Source organism: Orbicella faveolata, unplaced genomic scaffold, assembly GCF_042242905.1.
Source record: "Orbicella faveolata isolate gen_17 unplaced genomic scaffold, um_ofav_v1 contig_46, whole genome shotgun sequence".
NCBI lineage: Eukaryota > Metazoa > Cnidaria > Anthozoa > Scleractinia > Merulinidae > Orbicella > Orbicella faveolata.
The window spans coordinates 17371067-17393885 of NW_028301576.1; the positions used below are offsets into that span (position 1 = coordinate 17371067).

A 22819-nucleotide genomic window follows, 5' to 3' on the forward strand; every position below is an offset into this window, starting at 1 on the left:
GCTTACTGTTTATTTATCCCCTGAAAACATTTCTCGTTTCTATAAGGAACCACAATTTTAGCACAAATTAGCCCTACACACCTGTCAAGAATGCCGCCATCTTGGATTTACCCATGATGCAATGTGAATGACACCGTTGGTTGTTTATTTAGTTTTTCGTGTAATCCTAACACAAATTTCTACTTCTAACAACTTCGAGGAGAAATACAAATGTTTTTCTTTTTTTCAAATATCTAAAGTACTGATAAAATGATCGTAAACATATATTTAGAGGTTCTTCTTCTGAGCCTCGTTTCCATGCTGAAGCCATTTTTTGCGAAATTTTAAATTAAAAAATCTCACACAAAGCTACTCATTCAGAAAGGTTATCATACAAATTTGAGAACAACTCATGTAGTAGTATCAGCTGATAACACTTAGGTTTTGTCCCTAGGTTTGGTACCGAAAAGTGGTCTGGCCCATGGACTATTAGTATCCTGAAGGGCGAGGTTGAGCACATGTTCGTAACAGTGGACGTAAATACAGATCATGTTAGCTGCGCCATCGAATGCCTTACCAACAATGTTCTTGACGTCCAGATTGAGTTCAGCGAAAGCAGATTTCACTGTATAAACTGGTGACCAGTTTATAAAGTGCCTCGCCTTCAGTTGATTTCGTGGAATAGAAACCAATAAATACTTCTTTCTTCATGTCATTCACCGCAAAGAACATGAATAAAATTTCTGCAATGCTTATAAAGTGGGCACTGAGAATGAAAAAAATTCCATATTCTTACAGAGTAAAGCTTTTGTCTAGTGACAATGTGAAACACGAAAAAATAAGAGGTGTTAAGAAAATTCCGACTCGCATTGCTTTCGAGTATTGAGTCTCACCTTATTGTATATTGATGACCAGTATTATCTTCGCTGATTTTTAGTGACATTATTATTTCTCGAAACAAATGGAAACGTTTTAAAAATTTGCCCAAATTTCTCTTGCTGCCCCAAAATGTGACTTGCCCAAATTTTGGAGGGGCTGCAGCAAGCCCCCCTCTCCCCCCCCCCCACCAGCCCCCAGGGCCGTACCCCAGTGCTTTGTATTGTGAGAGTAGTCTATAGGTTGACTGTGCGAGCTTATGTTAGTAATGAAAGTATCGCATTGTATGTAGTGTTCTTTGTGCGGAATTAAAAAAAAAAAAAGAAGAATTGTGCGTGCCTCGTCACCGAGAACAGAGACGATGAACGGCTTCAAAATTAATGACTTCAATGTGCTGTAATACTTTCTTTAATATAGTTGCACGACTTCTTTAATTTACTTTTAATTGTATTTCTTAAAATGAGCCTAACGACAATTTTTGGATTTTTGAGAAACACTTTTCAAAATTTTCCTGGAGATAGTCGGAATTTGGTTATGTGCAAGTTTTTGCGATTTTCATGGAACTAGTCACGTTGTAAAGGTCAGGCGAAGTCCTCTCGTGACACTAAATTCAAATAAGTTTGGTGAGTCACGCAATACTGTAGAGTTGTCAGGCAACGCTCGGATGGAACTGGGAACGAGTCCGTATCACATTCCGCATTCCAGTTACACATCCAAAAATTCGTCTGCAGTGATCATTCTAATGTCAGTCTTTATTGGCGTTTTGGGCTATTAGCAAACTAGCTGAGAGTTCATGAGATTGATCAGTGCGTTATCGAAGATGTAATTTGCCGTATTCACGTGTTCTGGTGAAAACTTAAGCTGTGATAAGGTGAGTTGAAGTTCCTGCTTCTCTCGATCTTTTCCGCGTCACTGAATTCAAACGTTTCGCGTATGTTTTGGTGATCGAAGCTCTTAAGGCAGTCTTGTGGCATCCAGAGCTGTTATTGTGTTGCTGCTCATCAGTTTCCTGATTAGACAGCTTTACAATGGTTGAGTCGTCAAGTTGGTGACAGCAAGGAAAAGAATCATTTGTTGCATGTTACTTAAAGCAATGAGCCATTATTGAACTAAATGATTGCATGGATAGTAGAAGACAGTCTCTTTACTATCCATGATGATTGGTTGAGGATGCAGGACCCAAATATTTTTATCATTGTATAATAAGATTCAGATTCTGTTGTTTTCTGCCAATAATATAAAATGTTTGATTCTGTCATTGTTACCTGCAAACTTTTGTTGACAGTCAACCATACCACTGCATCATTTGATACATGTATATGTTGCAGAGAAGACTTAATTTGTTGCTTGCATAATTAATGCAATGCAGAGACCCCAACCTAAACAAATCGAAGACCGGAAGGTCACCAATTTTACCATCTCGACCCTAAGGAGGCATTGTTACATGTACAAAAGCAGAACTTTGCTAATTCAAGCACAAAATTACATGAAATATTATAAATTTTCTTTTGAAAATGCCAATATCAGTCACAATAAGTGTGAAAAATGTACTCTTGCAACTTCCTTCCTATCCAAGAGATTTACTGATCCATATGGGAGATTGAGAGCTAGATTCAGTCTGTGTCCAGGAGACTCCCAGGTAATCTGGGAGAGTTGGCAGATACATGTACATGGCAGTGAGCCCTGTATTGTGTATTAATTGAAGGGGTGCGTGCAAAAAAGCCCTAAGTGACATTTTGGTCGATTTTCTGATTTTTGAATAAACATGCTGGATTTACCATGTACTATCATCTGACAAAAGTTTTTGTTCCAAAACTCGCTAGTTTTCACAGTAAAAGACGTTTCATTCACGCAGATTTATTCCCGCGAAAATTACAGTACCTTTACCGCCAAATACGTCACCGCTCATGCTGCAATTGAGGTGGTAATTGCCTCGCAGTGCATACAACCTTCGAGCAATTTGTCCGCCATTTTGTTTCTTTTCTTCGAAGAGGTCTGGTATCTAGAGAGGCATATAAGCTGTCGTATAAGCCTAGTGAAAAGACCCTCTTTACAGTTAAATACGGAAAGTTCACGACCATTACCGAGCGGTGTTCGCGTGAGTCTCGCCAGACGTCACACTGCGAAGCAATGTTCCAGATGCCAGATCAAATGATCACAGCTTGATAATCTTTAACAGACACAAATGATTTCAGTCTGTTTCCAATATAGAACAGGTTTTATCGAGTTGCCTTCAAGTCTCGCAGTTTGTCTGAAGATTTTTTTTGAATAGGTGCTGGAAGATATGACGAAAGGGTAGATTTCACTATTCTTCAGGCGGTTTTTTCTTAGCGAGGAGAAGCATTGTGTGACCGACCACATTATGGCTGCGATGGACACAACTTTTGCCTGGGTTTTATTTTACGAGAGCTTATTGTTCTTTTCAGCTTTTCGCGTCGCTTTCAAGGAAAACGAGGCCAAGAAGTCGAGTCTTTGTAAACAGAAATTCATAAATTCGGGCTAAATAAAAAGCATTCTAATTAAGGTTTTTATGGTGTGAATGTGTAATCTTACATAAAATTTTAACTGCGAAACGCTTGGAGAATTGTCTTGTTGCTTTACCAAAACACTTAAACACATGAACTAGAGCGCTAGCACTATGGCGCTATATAAATAAAGTACCTATTAATATTATTGTTATTATTATGACTGAGTCTTTGCACCTCGTAACCATGGCCGGTTTGCGGCGGGTATGTGGCATCGGACGTGTTTTCACTACGCCGGTTGTCTCGCTTAACATTCCTGAAGGTGTTTTGGTTGTTTTCATGAGACATAAATACTAAAACATGTAATCACCTAAAACCACCTACAATGACCTACAACGACCTAAAACCACCTAAAACCATCTACAACCACCTTCAATCCACTTAAGATGTTGTTTTGTGCCTCTGATCGCCTGCGTGAATACCGGAAATGGGTGTCTCTGGGGGGAGCGGTCCGGTTTAGTCCCAAAGAACTACAAATCGATAGGAACATTACCAGAATATAGTTGCTGTGCTTTGAAGCATTATCCCATAGAAGGAAGGTTGCATGGGTTCTAGAAAGGCCACAATTCTGGTTCAACCAAATGGTTTCAAACAGTACGCAAATAATATTTGGCGAGAACATTTCCGTTCTCCGAATCAAACGTTCCAGCTTGTTTGCAATTTGGTTAAACCACTTCTAAGTAAGTTTTTTTCTGTTTCCCATTTGTTAACAATGGGTTGACAGGCCTACACAACTCCTATCCACGTGTCATAGCCGCTTTGAGAGTTTTGCTCGAACTAGTATATCTTTGAGGATCTGCCCCTTTTGTATTGTACGATAGGGGGATCTTTGAATATTTCGCTAAGCAATAATCCTGTTTTTAGGAGGACATTTCACCAGAGTAGAGCCGTTAGAGGTCATAGGTCTGCGTGGTTTCCGCTGCTATCCGCGTGTAATTTGTTGAGTTTGACACCTCTGTTTTTGGCCACGTGCTATTTTTTTAGCTCATTTGATTGCAAGATATGTTTTAAGCTCTCTAAATATTAGCTCTGGAGGGACAAAGTTTGAAATATTCCGTGAGCATGTTGGTTACTTGCATTTTGTATTATTTCGCCGGGCCCGGCTGTTTGAGACAGGGAGCGTAATTCAAAGGTCGGTGAGAAGTCATTGCAATCTCTCCTTTCCTCACGCAGGCTCGTGAGCAGACTTCAACTAGTTCCATCTTAAGTAGCCAGTTTTAGTCATCCTGCCGCTCCAGTACAGTCAGATAGATTGCGCCACCCCCCCCCCCCCCCCCCAATCAAAGAAAACATAACAAAGAAACAAACAAAAATTATACCCTTTTTTGGTAATGCATTTGACAGTTCAAAATAAAACAGAGCAAGAGAATATAGCGCATTTGTCAACACTACGAAGCGGGGACATGGTTTTACCGATCAAGTTGACTAAACATGGATCCTCTTTCCTTTCGGGCGAAAAAGGTTTACGTAAAAACAAAGCCAAAGAGGAATAAAATCGGATCGCGATAGGCGCTTGTCAGCCGATCGAAGAATGGGGGTAAGAAAAAAAATTGTGCATGCGTATAAGAAGGACGAGGACATATTTCCAATGGCTCGCGCTTTCTGATCCACGCGGAATACATCTGGTTATAACCCTACCACTGGCCATAACAATATTTATTGAGCAAGTAAGCATATCAAATGATAATAATTAAATGTCCGCGAGTAAATATAAGCGTTATAACTTTAGATTTCACTACTAGGAGTCCACGTGACACAGGAAACGCGGGTTCTTTCACGCTTCAGTTGTTTAGTTCTATATTACAGACACGAGTTAGCTATTTATTTCTCCTGTTTTCATTGATTTCGTTCAAAGTTTTTTATTTCTATTGGTAAAACGTCTTCATGAGCACGACAATAGCTTTCTCTTTATTTTCCAAGACAGTACACGTTCTTTAAGTCAAGGAATAGTGCTAAAATTGCATGAAACAAGAAAATGCTATTTTACCGAAAATTGACTTGGAGTCACTTAGGGCGTTTTTGCACGCACCCCTTCAATTAGTTTATGGATGAACCAACAAGGACTGAGTGAGGTTGAAATGGAGTCACATCAGCAATAAGTCTCAGAGTCATAACTGCAATAATAATTGGACTTGACTTTTGTTGATGTAGATACTGGAGGGACAAATTAAAAATAGTCCAATTGGCAGTTACATGTAAATCCCATTTTTGTTGTAGAGTTCCATATTAAGTTGAAGATCATATTATAAGCTGTAAACTGTGTGTACATATACACTGTATTGACACCTCTGCACATTTATGTATAAATGTCCTTATTAGAGAGGCAAGCAACTATATGTACACTAGAAAGGATTTTGATCAATCAAGGTTCAACTGCTGCAGTTCCTGTTTTCAATATTTGTGGTTTATTTTGTTTATCAAACATGTTGTGAAAACCTCTTTGAAACAGGACAATCTTGTCTTCAATGGATTGTCTTGTTTGCAGGAAAGTGAATGTTAATGATTATAAAGCATGCAGAGATCAGAATCTTTGTCCAAGTATGAAATTGAAGAAAGATGTTTTCAACAAGATTGGGTGAGTCTAATTGTTGTAATAATAGCTGTTCTCAGCAACTGCAGTGAAAGTAGTCTATTATGCATTGTAGTTTAAAGTGTATTTTCCTGACATGTAGGTCAAAATGAGTGTAACCTACAGCTGCATGTAGTAGGTTTATTTGTGTAAAAGGGGAAGGGTAAGTCTTGGATCAATGTGTATGAGTTCCAGAAAATATCCATGCATGTGATTTCTGCACAGAAGGGATTTTCTCCAAGATCCCCACCCCTCTGGAAATTCCAATGAAGCTTCATACATTTATTTGAATTTATTGGTCTTAGAGAACCGTTCAACTTCCATGAAATTCCAATCCCTTCTATGGGGAATTATGGATATTTTCTGCAACTGCACAATAAGTTATTTGACAAACTAATAGAAGCAAATTTGCAACAATTGCTTGGGTCGCCTAGTGGAGATGAAGGTGAAAGACAAAGTCAGAGATCAGGTGATCTTATCTAGGGTAATTAGGGTAAGGACTAGGATGGGGGGTGGGGGGGGGGAGGTTGATATGGAATCCTGGCAGGGTAGGGTAGGGTTACGAACTGGGATGGGTAATTGGTGTACATGTAATATATTTTTTTTTGAAACAGGCAAAAGGCCAAAAAAAAAAAAAAAAAATTGAACTGCATTGGTTTGAAACATTTAAGATCAAATATGTACTGTATTGTTAAATATGGTTTTGATTTCCTTTGTTTAAACTTGATACATTATTAATTAGTTGAAATTAAGAATATAACTTCCTGAACATTAGCGGGCAATTCCACCATCGTGAAACTTTAATTTAGCGCTGCAGACAAACAATAAAAAGGAGTTGTCCAGTTTTCCATTTATGAACATGTTTGTGCCTACTGACATGTTAACTGGGCTGTACAATTTTTCCACTTGACTGATTTCTATTAGAGAAATAGAGCAAAAAACACTGTCGCAGACGTTACATAAAAAAACAACCACAATATTGAAGGAATAAGCATTTATTCAAAATTCCTGTGAAGTAGCAACTGAAAGCTTTTACAAGTATGAACTGTTCCAAATATATGCAGTTAAGTGGTCATGTGACCCAAAAAGGCTGATTTCATTTGAGCTGACATTCACAGTCTTGCAAGGGTACTTGAACTTTAATGTTGTGGAGGTTACAACCAATGTCGTGGATGTTACGCTGTGTGAATCATTGCCAAGTACATGTATAGAAGATAAATCAGCTTTTCTGTATTGTTCTCAGTCATATAAAGCAAGATAGGCAAATATTTTATGTTATTATGAATGAAACTGATTGGCACCTCATGTAAAAGCCCTGAAATATCACAGCACAGTTTGGGGGACACAACATGCTTTTTATGTAAATTATAACCTGCATTTGAACCTGCTTTTGGCATTCCGAGCCTGAAAACAAATACAGGTCACCAGAGTACCGTAAAAACTCGTGTATAAGCCGCACCTTTTTGCTGAAATTTTGGGCTCAAAATGGCGGGTGCGGCTTATATACGAGACCATTGCTTTCAGAGGGGGCTAATTGCCTAGTTAGTGGTCAGATATAGTACTTAAAAACGTAAGTAAATAAACATTCAACATTTTGAAACCTGTTGCTGTTGTTGATCATTGCTTTTGATAGAAGTGGTGGCTCCTAAAGGAGCCTTTGTCTCTTCAGGTTTTAAACCTGAATCTTCTTCGCGAGTAGTTCTTTCAAGCGATTCATTTGTACTTCCTTTGCGCAGCTAAACTCTAACTCTAACCGATCACTTCAATACTGATCTCTCCGCCATGTGCAAGAAAATACCACGCTATTCGTGAGAACTCATGGGACAAATGACCGACTGTTTCGGTGTTCTTCACAACTTGCACCGCGTGTTTATCCATAGGATTGTTAAACTCGCGTCGAGCAACAAGTTTTTCACCAATTGAAGGCTTCCATACATGTTTATAAACATGGTATCCACGCACAGCTGATGTGAAATGGAACTTTTCCATCTTGTTTATCGTTCATTCGATCGTTCAATTTGATCGATCTACGTGACTTGGCCCAGACTTCTTATCGCATCGATCGGTCAGAGATTGTTTTGCTCGGATTTCCGTTTGGATTTCATCGTTTTCCACTATCGCCTTTAGCAATAAAGGCAACATCTTGTCAAAAGAGCCTCTCTTTAGGAGGATATCAGAAATTCCGTTGAAGAATAGCTTGTAAAAGGTATTTCAAGAGTTATTTAGCTCGCAGCAAATACACAGCATCAGATTTGACCAAGCTTACAATGTACAAGTAATCACTTTCTTTTGCTCAGCGCTTTTTAAAGAGTTTTCTTTTTTTCAAAATCAAGCTCGAAAGTTGGGGGTGCGGCTTATATACGAGTGCGGCTTATACACGAGTTTTTACGGTAATAAGTTTTTTTTCCCAGAGAATAGGCAAAAATGGCAGTTTTGTTCAATTCAAGGTTTCTTTACAGAGTTGGCACAACCACTTATTATATTGGGCTATAGACAAGGGAAAACAAATGAGTCCACTTTTCAAACATTTTTTCTGCTTCTGTTGTTGTTCCTCACTTTATCAAAGGACCATTTGAAATTCCAGAGCAACTAGCTGTGGAAAAAGAACTCTTGAAAGTACATGTAATAGGAAACATAAAAGGGTATAGGAACTGTTAGAAATGACTAGTATGTTTACAGTATCAGAATGGTAGAACCTCTTATTAGTTCTATTGTTGAAATTTCAGAATTATAGTCTACAATCCACTTGAAAGCTGGTGTCTTACTCAAAATGTTTGTTAGGTGAAACTAGAGCAAATCTAGGACATGTATGGTCTTGTGGTGCAATGTTTTGGCTTTTAGGAACTATTTCAAAATGTTTTTACTTCAGTTCAAAAAGTGTACGTGTAACATCCCCAACATAACATCCAGAACAATGTTTTGCTGCCATCATTTGGAAAATGTTGCAGTTTACCAGAGATTTCTTTTTATTTAAGTGTTTCTATTGGATATCTAGCTGTGAGTATAAGAACTGTTAGAAATGACTATGTTCATCAGAATGGCAGAACCTTTTACTTTTGTTATATCTACTTTTCAAAAAAGTTCAGGGTAAAATTTTTATCACTTAACTCCAGTGAGGGACTTTTTCTAATAGAGGTGTTTGAAGTCCCTTATATTTTCCAAGTTTGATACAGCAAGTTAAAAAATTTACTTTTTGCCAGGTTGTTTGCTGTAAAAAAAATTAATCCTTACTTCGGCAGTGCTGGAAGTAATTTTTTTTCTTTAACAGGACATGTGTCCTTTCAAATCTTCATTTTGGTCGAACATCTTATCAATTTGACCGGACATTAATTTGCATAATTGATTAGCATAATTAATTAGCATAATAAAATTTATGGGCATACTGTAAAGATTTTCAATACAGATCGTTCAAAACTGCATTTAAATTTGATTTATTTATCATTTATGATGATTATATGACTTAATCTACAAGATGACTGCACGGATCTCTCCTGGTTATCTCCTGATTATATGTTCTTCAAGCAAACCTAGTTTCCTATTGAATTTTACCATTAAAGGGAAACAGTCAGCTTTGGGACCACGCTGATCTGGACACTTTTTTGCTCACTTTGAAAAAAGTTCACCTCAACCTGCAGCTGAAATCAAAGTACATCTAGAAATCCATTTCAATCTTTGTAGTGTTTTTCTTGATTTTCAATTGTTCACTGAATAACCTGTTTTTGAGTGTGCTTTTGCTCAATCCTATGATATTATTTTTATCATATTTGGTTAAAAACAGTATGGATCGCGTCTCTGTGATATGCAAATTAGCTATGCGCATGTGCTCCAGCTGACTGTGTCCCTCTAAAGCAGGAGCCCATCACTATTAGTGTACAACTACCCCAATTATTCCCGTCCTGGCATTTTCACAGACCGATCTACTTTTAGTTTGAATTTACCACGAATTCAGCCCCCCCCCCATCCCACCCCCACCCCCACCTGCAGGAACCTCAGTGACCAATCACAAGCATGGACTTTATAATTTCACCAGATGATTAGGTCGACATGTCCACCTGAGGCGGCCATTTTTCTCCTTACCGATTCGCGCTCATATAGATCGGAACTGACCTCTTTCGTGGGAAAAGAGGCCTAAAAATAGACCGTTCTGTAAAAATACCATGACATAGGCTTAGAATGGAAGTTACAGGCTCCTAGTGATGGGCTCCTGACCAAAGTTGACTCAAGGGTACAAACATGAAGCGCTAACAGCATATCGCAATGCACATAGTGCATAATAGGGCGACTTCTGAAGAGTATTTTATTTGGCCAGGACAAGAAAGATGAAGACTTCTACTTTATGATATGACAGAAGCCCATAATGGGCTCCTGGATATGGCTCAAACTGTCAGAGTCAAGGGCCTAAAATTAGAGAAAAAATCTTGAGTTGCCATTTGGCAACTAAGTGATAACAATCAAGTAGGAATTTTACTCAGAAAAGAACCCAATGCATAAAATCTGTAAAGAAAAAATTTCTTCAAGAATTTTTTGGTCACTAATTTTGCGTTCGTAGCTAATGTAATATCTATGAAGGATTCATGCATTTTAAGAGGCACAATCGGTAGGCATACATCACCTTCTGAGTGCTCAAGGGTTTGCAATGCATTATAGGGCGATTTCAAATACGAGCAGCCATTTGCAAGTTTTCCGATGTGAGGGAATCCTTTACAGCAAAGCAAAAGGTAGACTGCAAAACAGTCGTTTTTGGACGTTTTCGGAAGGCGCAAAGCACCGAAAGCGCAATCCTTGCGTGTGAAGCGCGCGAGCCTCACACACCCTTAGGACTTGGTAGGCGGGAAAACGACTGTCGGCTTTTCATACAACGAATTCGTTCTGAGCGGGGGTCGTATAATGTCACTGAGGTGACAGAAATTGCTTGACAGCTACACCCACATCTTCCAGCAGTTATCAATCACACGCGACCTTCAGTGCAAAAGTGACTAGACAAAACCTAAGTTTTGGTGGACGTCTTGTTACCGACTGTGTGCAGAATTTACCTGAAAAGGTGAAACCTTGCAGCGGTCCACTCGTAAAAATTATCATTTTACTTTCAGTATGTACAGCTAGCTCGCTAAATACATTGGCATTATTTCTTCACTTGTCGGGGTTTTAAACAGCCATTCGCATGCATGAATGACCTCGAGAGCAAGCAAATCTATATGTAAACAAATTATTTCTGCACGTATTTTTCCTATTTTTCTCGGGGCTACAGACTGAACAATACTTAATCCTATAAAACTTATAACTTATTACCTTACAAAATTATAAGGTTTATAAGACGTTTAAGGACGGTGCCTACTAATTGCAAAGGTTTTTGCGCCAGGCTAGAACCACGCGCAAAAAGTAGATCTTTGCAAGGGCTATTGGAATCTACAAAGGAAAATGGGGGTAGCCACACATTTTTTCGAGATAATTAACCTTGAATCTCAACTAAAATGCTGACATCAACATTTTCCTGAAAAAAGACGGAAAGGATATTTTGTCACAGATTTCCATAGAATTCGCCTTTACATACAGAAAAGCAAACACATTTAAAAAGACCTTTAAACTACATGGTAAATGGTAACAAAAAACATTTTTTATATGTTTTTCATAACAAAATCATTGCAAAAGCGCTTTTAGCGTATCTGACAGCCTTCATCTGGTTCAGCTAAAATACAGTCTAAATACCTGTTGCTCACAACCAGAAACTAGTCACGTGTTGAATAGACTTGCCACTTCCATTTCATAACATAAAATGTAGGGGTAACCACACGTTTTTCAAAGTTATTGACCTTTTTGAAAATTCTTACAGTGCCCTTTACATTTTTTACTGTCACCTCCCCAGTAGGTAAGACATTTGCATATCTCGCACTTGTCTTGCGCGCGCACTACGCCATCTGCAGGTACATGTTTACAGTTGGATTTCAGTATAATTTTCGACAGATAACAGTTAGGTTTTTACCTGGAAGACGTAAACAGTTAGTGGTTAGCGATATGGTGCTATTCTGGTGTTCCTGGTTTAAGTACATTTTCATTAAACTTGATTTGGTCACAGTAGGAAAATTTTGCTTTCATTTTAGTCGTGTACGTGATAGCTAGCTGATTGCGTCAGTGTCAGCCCCAGTGCGCGCGTGGAGCTAAACTATGGCTTGTGTGATGCGCAGAACGTGTGTGCCCTAACAAAAGTAGGCACCGTCCTTAAGTCTTGGTTAGTCCATAGCCCCAAGAAAAATACATGCAGAAATAATTTGTGTGTATATTTGCTTACTTTCGGGGTCATTCATGCATGCGAATGGCCACTGAGAAACCCGACCTGCCCGTCTTCAGTTATAAATTTCAAGGAATATTGCCAATGTGTTTAGCGAGCTAGTCGTTCATACTGAAAGTAAAATGATAATTTTTACAAGTGGACCGCTGCTAAATCGCTCGCAAGCACATCCAAGTCAACATTGTCCGTTTTCCAATGAGAATTACTGTCTTTACTGTCTTTAATTTTCTCGCTGTTTTTACACTCGCTCCAGACCTTTCGTTCGAATATTGACCGTTGCTCGCGTTCGCAAAAAATATGACTGTTTTGCAGTCTAAGCAAAAGGATAGATTGCTTTCTTTTCTTATGTTGAATGTTATAGAAGCAAAGATCTTTCACTATGTAGTTCTGGAAGGACATAATGTCTGAGAAAATAACCGTTATTGATCGTCAACACAGAGAAATGTAGTCACCATTATGGTAGCCTTTGAATTTCGGCTGTCAACCAGAATATTTGTCTGCCAAAGATAAAAATTTTAGCCGCAGTGGTGACTGTACCGATCGCAATTTCAAGTCTTTTAACAATGTATCTAACCAAATTTTATTGATGGACAATAACTTGGTGTTGGTAAAATGTTCGGACATGATGTCCGATCATAATGTGAAATTGGCCGGACAAATTTTCAAAATTTGGTCAGACAATGTCCGATGACCGACTGTTATTTCCAGCCCGGTTCAGGGACCCCCCTGAATACATGTTTGTCACAAATTTCACTTCAGTAAAGTTAAAACAAAACCAAGGTAAACATCTCTTGTGAAAACACGCGCATTATAATAGATAATCATTGCTGTTTGCACACCCACGTTTCTGCTGTAGCTGTGAATATAAATGGGTTTACCTCTATAAGAGGGTTAAATGTATCATTTAAATAAAGACAGGGAGGTACATGTATATTTAGAATGCATTATACTCTCAAATCTTACTCAGTGTTGTTTTTGTAACCTATGCACAGTTTTTAAACCATCCAGTATAAAGTTATGCAAGTCTAAAGAAGTGTAGTTTTACATTTTAACTCTTGTTTCATCTTTTAGGGGTACTACATTTTACAACAGAACTGTTATCATCTGAAGTAAATGTTGCCAGCTTGACCAAGAGAGAGGTAATTATTGTCAAAATACAATTATAATAAATACTGACAGTACTCTTGAGTAGTTAAAGATGTCTTCAGCAGTGTGTTGCATCCAAGAGAATTGCAGCACATCCAGTTTGAACTGTAGTCAAACTAGAGCTGTCCAAGAATTTAGAAATAAAATGAATTGCCCAATTTTTTATGACCTCTAAATGCAAGTGCCCAGATCACCTTTTGAAAGCTGCAAGTCAAAGCAAATTTTGTTTTTTGCTAAATAAATTTAAAATTAACTGTTCCTCAGTTTCGGGATCCAAAGTGCTGAAAAAACGTGTGACCAGTGCATTTTGCCATATAGAGTGTGTTCACATGATGTCATCAAATTCTCAAATCCAAAACTAAAGAGCCCCTAAGGGTTTTATCCTCATCAGGCATAAGAGGTACCAAATTTATATCTGTTTACAACTTTCCAACTCAATAGTGTCCTTCATTTGGAAACCAGTGCATTTTGAATTTTGGAGTTATGGCGGTGCGTGACATGAAGCTTAGATCACGTTTGTTGAAAAATATAGTTACACCTATCTCACAATTTTTAGCCATTCTAGGAGTGAAAGTATTAGGAAAAGTGTTTGTGTAAATGTTTTTTTGTTTGGTTCAGATGATCAGTTGTCTAGGTAGCCAAAGTAAGTTCCAGATGTTTACACTATTTTCCGGTTGTCATGTTGGAGGATTTAGCAGGCCCTCCAACATGGCGGCTCCATACTAGGCTCTATAATTTTGCACGGAACATTTCGACAAATATCTCAACTTTGGGACAACACACATACCTTAAACTTGGAGAACTGTCCTCTTTGTTTATCGTCTATAATATCACAATTTCTTGACTTTATAAACTGAATGGTTTTTGATTTTATTTTTTATTGTGCAACAATGCACACGCTCTATTGCGTACATGTAGTTCCAGCAAATGGCCATACCCCCCCCAAAGAAGGTTTTTTCATTTTAAGTCCCATCCCCTCAGAATTTCCTTTCCAGGGGGGTTTATGAAGAACCACATCCCATGCAGAATTTCCATGTTTTTTTGCCCTCATCTCCGAAGTTTTGTGGCACAAGAGCAGTGGGGAGTGGGGCTAGCCCAGTTGAATGAGCATGCACATGAGGGAGGGCTGTCTAAGAGATGAATATCACCTGGGATTTCATTCTAGGCCAACACTTCAGTTGAGATAACATTTTTATTTTATTTTTATTTAGTTTATTTTACTTTATTTTTTAGGTCATTTACTTCTAAGTATATTGTCCCTTGTGTAGCTTCGTAGGATGGGCTATTTAGAGCTTGAGCCATGGTTCCTACCCAGATTTCCTGCCAGGTTCTCTCTTCCCCACTGGGTTTTTTTCCGGCAGGTTTTTTCTGGCCTCCGTCTGACAGTACTATCTTTGTAAACTGTCGATCAGCTCTGTATCATCTTTTAGTATAATTCCAGAGGTGAATATACATGTAAGATTTGGACATTCTGATTGGTCAAAGAACTCATCATATGACGCTATATTCACCCCGCTAGAGCTTGGTTACTAAGCTTGTTGTGCGATATGAAGTGCGATCGCATTAGTGGGATATTTAACCAAATACCATCAACTAATGAAATCTTGCCTGATCTAAACCATAGAAGCATATACAACACGCAAAATAGTCAACAGACTTATACGTTAGAATCTATATTTGAATCAGGTGGTGCCAGAATATGACATAACGAACAAAGTAAACAAAACACTCAGTCAAATTGATTTGTACCTTAGTCTTCTTGAAGAGAAGCGACAGCAGTCTCTGGCGAAGCCAGACAAAATTAAATTCTTAAATGAGCCAAAGCAAACCGAACTAGCAAAACATAAACATGGTGTCAACACCATGCACACCAACATATGTGTGACCTTTGACATGACAGTTGCTACAGCATAGTCAAACAGCTCTGCTCTACTTTTTTTTTTGAAAAGACTCTTCTATAGAACACAGCATGTAATGCCCTTCCGCGACAATATTGTGAAACAAAATAGGTTGGAGGGCCAAAGTTAAAAGAAGTGGCCAAAACACCACAAATTTTATGAGCCGTAGGCATCATGTGGGCCTGCCTATGATTGTCATCAGAAGACATTTCCGGCCACCTGAAGCACCGTGAGAATTACCTTATGAAGTTACGTCACAGACATGCTTTGCCGCTTACGTGTCCAGCCGTCTCTTCTCGGGGAGGAACGTAGACTGGACTCGAGAAAGCGAGGAAATCGAGCCTACAATGGCTATAGCTTCATCCATCTCGGAGTCAAAATCATCAACCACTTCTGATTGGACAGTGTAATCCTTTACCTGACGCCTCTGGGCCACCTTTTGCTTCTTCACTCATTGAAATGTATTTTCATTCGTTCTTTCCTTTTTGTTCCGCCTTTTCAAACTGGTCCTAGAGTATTTCTGTGGTCCAGGTGTACTCATAATGCAAGAGAATTACAACTAATAAGAAAAATGCTTGATAGTCAGAACAACAAATTATGCTGATCATGCGATCAACACAGTAGCCAATTTGTGACATATGTTTCATTCCCACAAAAGTCATTTATGTTGATTGCATTCACTACTTAGGGCTGTCAATCAAAAGGGAAACTTTTAAAATTGTTAAACTACCATTTCTCCACCAGTACATGTATTTAGTCTTTTCAATATGTATTTTTTTGAATTAGAGATCACACCTTAACTATTATTTTGACCTAAACATCCAAATTTGAAGAAAATTGCCAATCTGTAGGTATACGGTAACCTAAATTTGCACTACAAACTGCTTTGAATAAATAAATTACATTCAATTGTTGTTTTGTGTGCAAGATTTTTGTGTACTGTTTAAGAATAAGACTAGGAGCTCGCCAGAGTAGGAGCCAGGGTTTTCTTGTACAAATAATCAACTCAAATGTGTGCCTTTGATTGTCATGCATAGAAAATGGGTGCAAATAGTTTCTAATTAGTAGACAAGTAAATAATTTAAGGTGGCTGGCAAATACAGCAGGCCTGGGGTTTCATTGACATTTTTTCAGCAGGAAGGCAACTGGTTTAAACAGGCAGGCAAATTTTTTTGACGTGAACTTCTTTATGAGAAAAACTCTCCCTAGATGGTCAAACCAGATGGGCAAAGTCATCCTCACAGTGGGTCAATTTGCCCAGTGCCCAGTCTTTCACCCCGATTACCACAGTGAGACTCCAATACTTTCCAGCAGTTATACTTTGATGGATCAATGCTTTTAGCTCTTGATTTAATGAAGCTGGATTTTTACCCTTCTTGCTTAGCCTATTTGTAGCCGTATCCAGCCTCCAGGACTGGGTATGGCTACATGTACATTGTAGGCTGCTTTTTGCTCTGAATTATTCCACAATCCAGTTGTTGCCTCGCAGCCATTAAAAGAGACTGGCATTAACCATGTTGCAAAGACAACATTTTGTATTTCCAGAAAATACCCATACCTCCCCTACATAAGGGAATTTTTTCAACACCCCCCACCCCTCTAGAAATTTCAATTAAGCTTGATACATTTCTGTAATGTTTTACTCTTACAGAACCCCCCACCCCCCAGGAAATTCCAATCTCTTCTGTGGGGGGGAGTGTGGATATCTTCTGTGGGTGGGTGGGCTTATACATGTAAATGGGGGGGGGGGCTCATATCCAGCGGGGCATATAAGCAGAATAAAAAGAAGGTTTTGGAACAATGAGATAAAACACATCTGAGAAACAAATTCAGGCTAACATATCATTACATTTAGAGCTAGAACGGAACAAAAGTGAAAAAACCACAAGCCTTAATGTTATCAATTTTCCTGTCCTCTAGGTAGAATTAACAAAGTTCATACAGTACTTGTATTGTATGCCTACAACTTTAGATTTAAAATTTTCATGTTTGTAAAGAAATGCAAAAGAAATGCACTTATACATTAGATAGGCTTATATCTGGGCAGGCTTATATCGGGGGGGGGGGGGGGGTTGGGGGCCTATATCCAGAATAATATTTTTGTTAGCAAATAGATGAGCTTATATCCTGAGGGGCTTATAACTGGAGGGGAGGGCTTTAAAGTGGGATTTTACAGTATGTAGTAAGCTTGCTTGCTGTTAGAGGACTATAATTTAGGAAGTAATTGCACATTAGGAATTTCAAAATTTAACGAGCACACAGCAAGAGACCAGCTGATTTGAAATTATGAGCACATTGGACACCCATAAGATGTCAGTCTTGTGCCAACTACATGACAAATAGGTGTGTGGAGAACCAATCACAATCAATAATTTTGTTTTAGACACTATTTCTTTTTAAAGCAGCTTGGTTACTTCTTTTGTTTCTTTTGATTTTCTTTGTGTTTACTTTGTTTGCAGGACTATGTCAGCGCCTGAAAATAACAGCCCTGGTGGCAGTTTAAGGGATGATGATGGTGATCCACCATCTCTCAGCATTGAAGTGAAGAAGCTCAGTGATCTTCCAAAAATGTCAAAGCAATGGAGCAATGTCCATCTCCCAGTAGACATTCTGTTATTGACAGTCCAGGATAGTGAGTTCTTGGCGTGTCATTATTACCTAAGAGATGCTTTTAGAAGTTATTCTCAAACTCTTGGATATGTGTACTTTGGAAACCTGGGTGATCAGGATAAGTCATGGAAAGTTGCTTTAGTGAAGTGTTCTAAAGGCTCCTCAGATCCTGGTGGCTCACAGACAGCTGTTACCAATGCTGTTACCCAATTGAGACCCAAGGTCACTTTTTGTGTTGGCTCCTGCAAAGGTCTGAATCATGAAAACACCAATCTAGGAGATGTGGTTATATCCTGTAAGCTTACAACAGATGCCTACAAAACACCAGTGAGCAGAGATGTTGGTAACCTTGTCAGAAATGCAGCTGACAGCTGGTGTCCACCCTTAGAATGCCCAGAAGCTTTTAGAGAAGTCAAAGTACACTGTGATGGTGAGATTTTGAGCTGTCCAGGTCCAGTTAGTGCTGAACAGCTGCGTAAATTACATCCAGAGGCAATTGCGGTTGAAATGGAAGGAAAAGGTGAGATTGACTTGTATTAGCCTGTTCAGCTAAAACTACAAAGGTCTATAACATTTCAGTTAAAAATGCAGATTCTTATGGGCACTGGAATGGATTATTGCAATTTAATTAACTAATCTTTCTCTCATCATGATTAGATTTGCCTCAGCAGTGTTCATGTGTCCTTTGGTTGATTGCACTTCCTTGTTCAAAACCTTATTATTACCTTATTATTTTGCACAGTCACATACAAAGCTTTATGATAATGGTTAGTACTTTGGTCTACCATACATAAAAAGCTCGTATGGCTTGGGTTATGATCAAGACTTACTGCAATTATCATTTTTTGTTTTTGTTTTGTTTTACTGTAATTATCATGGTCTTCAGCAGCTATGGATTTTGGTTCAATAATCCCTTTCACTTTTAGCCTGTGAGAGAGCTAAGCTGTCTTGCGGGGTGGGGGGTTTTGTGTGGAAGGAAAGAGGGAGAGAATTTGTGCATGTATCTCATAAATTTTTCTCTCCTTCTTCCCTTTCCTTCCCCATTCCTCACCCTCTAAGAGAGCTAGCCCGCAAGCTACTTTAGTTTTTCTGATGCATTTCAAAATCTTCAACTTTCACTGTCATCTGTAAACAAATGAATGTGCTTTCTGTTTCTGGTACCTTCATAGTCTGAAATACAGTAAAAGCTTTTATGATGGGCTGGTCAATGTGCAAATGCCCTTGCGCATTTTTAATTATAATACCAAAGGTCTTACATGTAATAAGTAAAAAGACACAACTTTTGGTATCTTAAGACTGCTTTCAGACTGCTTTCACAGTATGTCCACAAAACGCAAGTGTTTATGTGCAGAATATTTTGTTGTTTACTTACCATCTAGCTGTTTGCACACACATTACATGTACTTATACTTTCTTTGTCTGTTGTTTTCTTCTAGGAATGTTTACCGCAGCCCATGATTTGAAATCAGAATGGGTTGTTGTCAAGGGTGTGTCACGTTTTGCAGATAGCAGTGCAAATAAGTTGTGGGAAACCTTTGCCAGTGTCATGGCTGCTTCTCTTGTGTCCAATATATTAAGTGATCCTTTTGTTTTTGAACAATGGCCTCACTATGGAGGTATGTATGGTAGTGTGTACTAAGTTCTTTTTAACAATAATTGTTATTGTACAAGTAATTGTCTTGCAGAGATCAACCTGCGTGTAGTTCCTTTGTCTGTTTTGTTTTACAAAAAACTTTCAGAGAAGGGAGGCTTTTGGCTCACAGTCACGTGATTATCAATCACCTCCGAGACCCCAGCGGTATTTATGATTAAAAGAGATGGAGAGGTGCAAATGGAGCTACGGTTGAAAATCAAAAAAATCTTAATTGAAGCTTTCACTTAGACCCTGAGAAAAGCCTGCCGCAAGAAATACCTGCCATGAAAAAAACGTTCAACCAATCTTTCCCAGAAATGGACCTCTCGCTAGGTCAATGACATTTATGTATTTCTCTGTAGTTATCCATTCTCCAATGGTGGAAAACATGGTGTCTGGTGGAAAACAAGGGGTCTGATGGAAAACATGGAGTCTAATTGCAAAACAGGGGGGGTTTAAGTGAAAAACACGGGGTCTAAGTGAAAAACACGGGATATAACAAAAATGACAGGTCGAAATTTTGTCAGGTTAAATTGCAATGAAAATCAATTCTGCATCTCGGCGTGAAACGCGTTTCTCAAACATTCCGTGAGAAAGAAAACCATTCAAAAGCCAACGAGCCGTGCAGTGGTTTTCTTTTGCATGGGGCGTCTATTTTATTTTTCGCAGTAACTTGCGTGGATTTTTTTTAGCTTTATGAAAGCAATATTAAAATATTGAAGACTGTTTTGCTTAGTATCTTTAACCATGAAAAGCGACAGTTGCCGTATTTGCTCGATTAAAAGCTGGTTACCTTTAAGTTAGGCTCGATTTCCAGCCGTTTTTTGAGCCCGCGTTCCTTTCCCCACCCCTATGTTGGGAGGAGGATAAACAACCGCACTCCCAAAATGGCTGGAAATCAAGCCAACCTATAAGTAGGACCTCAAGAAATGGCAACAAAAATTACCTTAGAATGTAAGGAATAAACAAATAAAATGTGGCTGGCCCAGCCAGGCCAAATTTGAAACAAAAGCTAAGGGGGTTTAAAGGGCTATTAATCGAGAAAATACAGTAACCTTCTTGAAATGCCAGTTCTAAAATAAATTCTGGTGTTATTTCAAATAAAACAGAAGTCGGCGCAGTACTGTAGTTGCTTGCGTTAATTTCGAATAATCTCCACTCTCACGAATGTGGATTTAGTTTTTAGTGTCTCCTTACACACAGGCTTACAAAAAAAATGTTGTTCTAATGAAATCAAAATGTTATTGCCTTTACATCAACTATCGACTGGGACCTCATTAGCGATTTTATAAATGATCATACTCCAGGTTTATAATTACTTCTGTGGTATTGTACATCAGGGACCGGTCATTATTTATCGCCTGGGGGGTGTGGAACAAGCGTGTGAATGCATGCGTATGGAATGTGCATGGAATGTGTGCGAGTAATGCAAATCAGTTTCATAACATCGGTGTGTAGCATTTTATCCATTAGTTGAATAAATAGACTCGTCGAGTAAAGGTCCTCTGTTGAAAACTACAGAGGAGGGGGCGGAGGATTTTGGAGGGGATAATTGGATTTTTAGGATGACAGAAAGGGGAATCAGCCATAATTGAGAGCCCAAAAGAGAATCACTAAATGTCACATACCCATACAGACTTGGTGGACAGCTATTTGGCACTCTAAAAGATAACTTTGCAGTTTCCAAACACTTGGGATGGTTAGTTGCTGGTATGTCAACTGACATCAGTCACAGGGTTTTCAGTAGAATGGCGGAATTCTACCGGCTTGAAATTCGAATGTAGCCACCTGTTCTGGTCATTAAAATTTGTACACATATAACAATAAAATAAGACTTGCAGACTGAGACGTTTGAAGAAGATTAGTATTTTGATTAAAAAGGTCAAGCAGCGCTACTTGCTACATCTAATTTTATGATCATAAACAACTCATTTTCCGTAACACTTTGCTCCCCAAAATGCATAAAATCGCATCTTTTGCAACCTACAATTTCAAAATTTCCGGGAGACCATACTCCTGGACCCCTTGCGCTGGCTTATCCCTACGGGCGAATTGGGCCTCGCTTTAATTTATGCTGCCTGTTATGTTTGTTGAACGCCTGTGAAAACTTCTGCTAAGAACCCTGATAAGATATCGGGAATCGAAGACACGGATCAAGAGACTGCACCATGGCGGCTTCATTAATCTTTAAGTCGACATCATAGTTAGAATACTTCTGGCATATGACTGTTAAAAGCACTAAATATACACATCGAAAGGTGAACATGTGTGCGAAGACATTGGGGGATCACGAAATTTATTAATAGCTATGAGGGGAGTACTTAAATGAAATAACATTTAAAGGTGGGATCAGTTAAATGTTACTGTCTTCAGCCGAAAATCCTCGCCCCCCCCCCCCCCCCCCCCGTCCCTTAGTCACGCTGAACGCTCAGGTCTACAGTCGAAAGTGATTATTTGTATAGAAAGGCTTTTTCATGGTTAAAGATACTAAGCAAAACAGTCTTTATCATTTAATTATTTCTTTTTCAAAGGTATAAAAAATCCATGCAAGTTACTGCGAAAAATAAAATAGATGCCCCATGCATGGCATGTTGGCTCTTGAATGGTTTTCTTTCTCACAAAATGTTTAATTTGCTTTTTTGATTGACAAACCTCTTTTACGCCGAGATGGTGAATTGATTTTTACTGCAATGTAAAATAACAAAATTTCAACTTCTCATTTCAGTGAGGAAAATTCATATTTTGGCGAAAAAATGGTTCCCCATGTTGTTCACTTAGGCCCCGTGTTTTCCACTTAGACCTGTGTTTTCCTCATCCCGTACGCCGGGACTCCGGCCCCGCATTTTCCATCCAGCCTACATTTGCAGTTTCTGCCCTCGCAGTTTTAGTGCCCCCGCCCCCGCCCCCCCCCCCCCCCCCCCAGCATGCAAAGCAGTAATGAAGTATTGGTAATATCTGTGGTATGCGAATCAATTCCGATTCGCAGTCAATTTTTTGGTAAGTTGAGCTAAGACTCTCCAATGTTACCTACATGACAATTTTAGCGCGATCAAGTAATTTCGCTTCTAGAACAAATTTAAAACGATTTCAAAGATCCAGAAGATGCTTTTGGGAGGAAATCAACTCAGAAGGTATCATAAGTAATTGAGAATTCAAAGCGAGAATTCTAGCTAAACCATCATATGACTGTATTGCATTGCACGTGTTTGAGATATTAACACATGTTGTTCAACTGCAACTAAATACCCTTCCGATAGCCAGTTTTACGTTTGCTGTCCCGTTTATTCAGATTGCTTA

General features: G+C 38.8%; 1 protein-coding gene across 2 annotated transcripts; it reads left to right on the top strand.

Annotated features, from left to right (window-relative positions):
• Positions 1–1511: 1511 nt before the first annotated feature.
• LOC149098700 (death domain-containing ATP nucleosidase-like) lies at positions 1512–19798 on the top strand. Of its 2 annotated transcripts, XM_089278636.1 has the most exons (5): positions 1517–1726; positions 5866–5955; positions 13307–13374; positions 17739–18409; positions 19326–19798. In XM_089278636.1, exons 4-5 carry the CDS (start codon positions 17743–17745, stop codon positions 19526–19528), a joined length of 870 nt encoding a protein of 289 aa, XP_089134762.1. In that variant the 5' UTR covers positions 1517–1726; positions 5866–5955; positions 13307–13374; positions 17739–17742; the 3' UTR covers positions 19529–19798. The 2 variants fall into 2 exon arrangements, with proteins under 2 accessions (XP_089134763.1, XP_089134762.1); XM_089278637.1 differs by lacking the exons at positions 5866–5955; positions 13307–13374 and having other exon boundaries at positions 1512–1726.
• The last annotated feature ends 3021 nt before the right edge of the window (positions 19799–22819 follow it).

Bases quoted from the DNA above. Each gene is read 5' to 3' on its own strand.
- LOC149098700 (XM_089278637.1), top strand. From the start codon at position 17,743: ATGTCAGCGCCTGAAAATAACAGCCCTGGTGGCAGTTTAAGGGATGAT. The intron at 18,410-19,325 runs GTGAGATTGACT...GTTTTCTTCTAG, and splicing joins GGTTGAAATGGAAGGAAAAG to GAATGTTTACCGCAGCCCAT.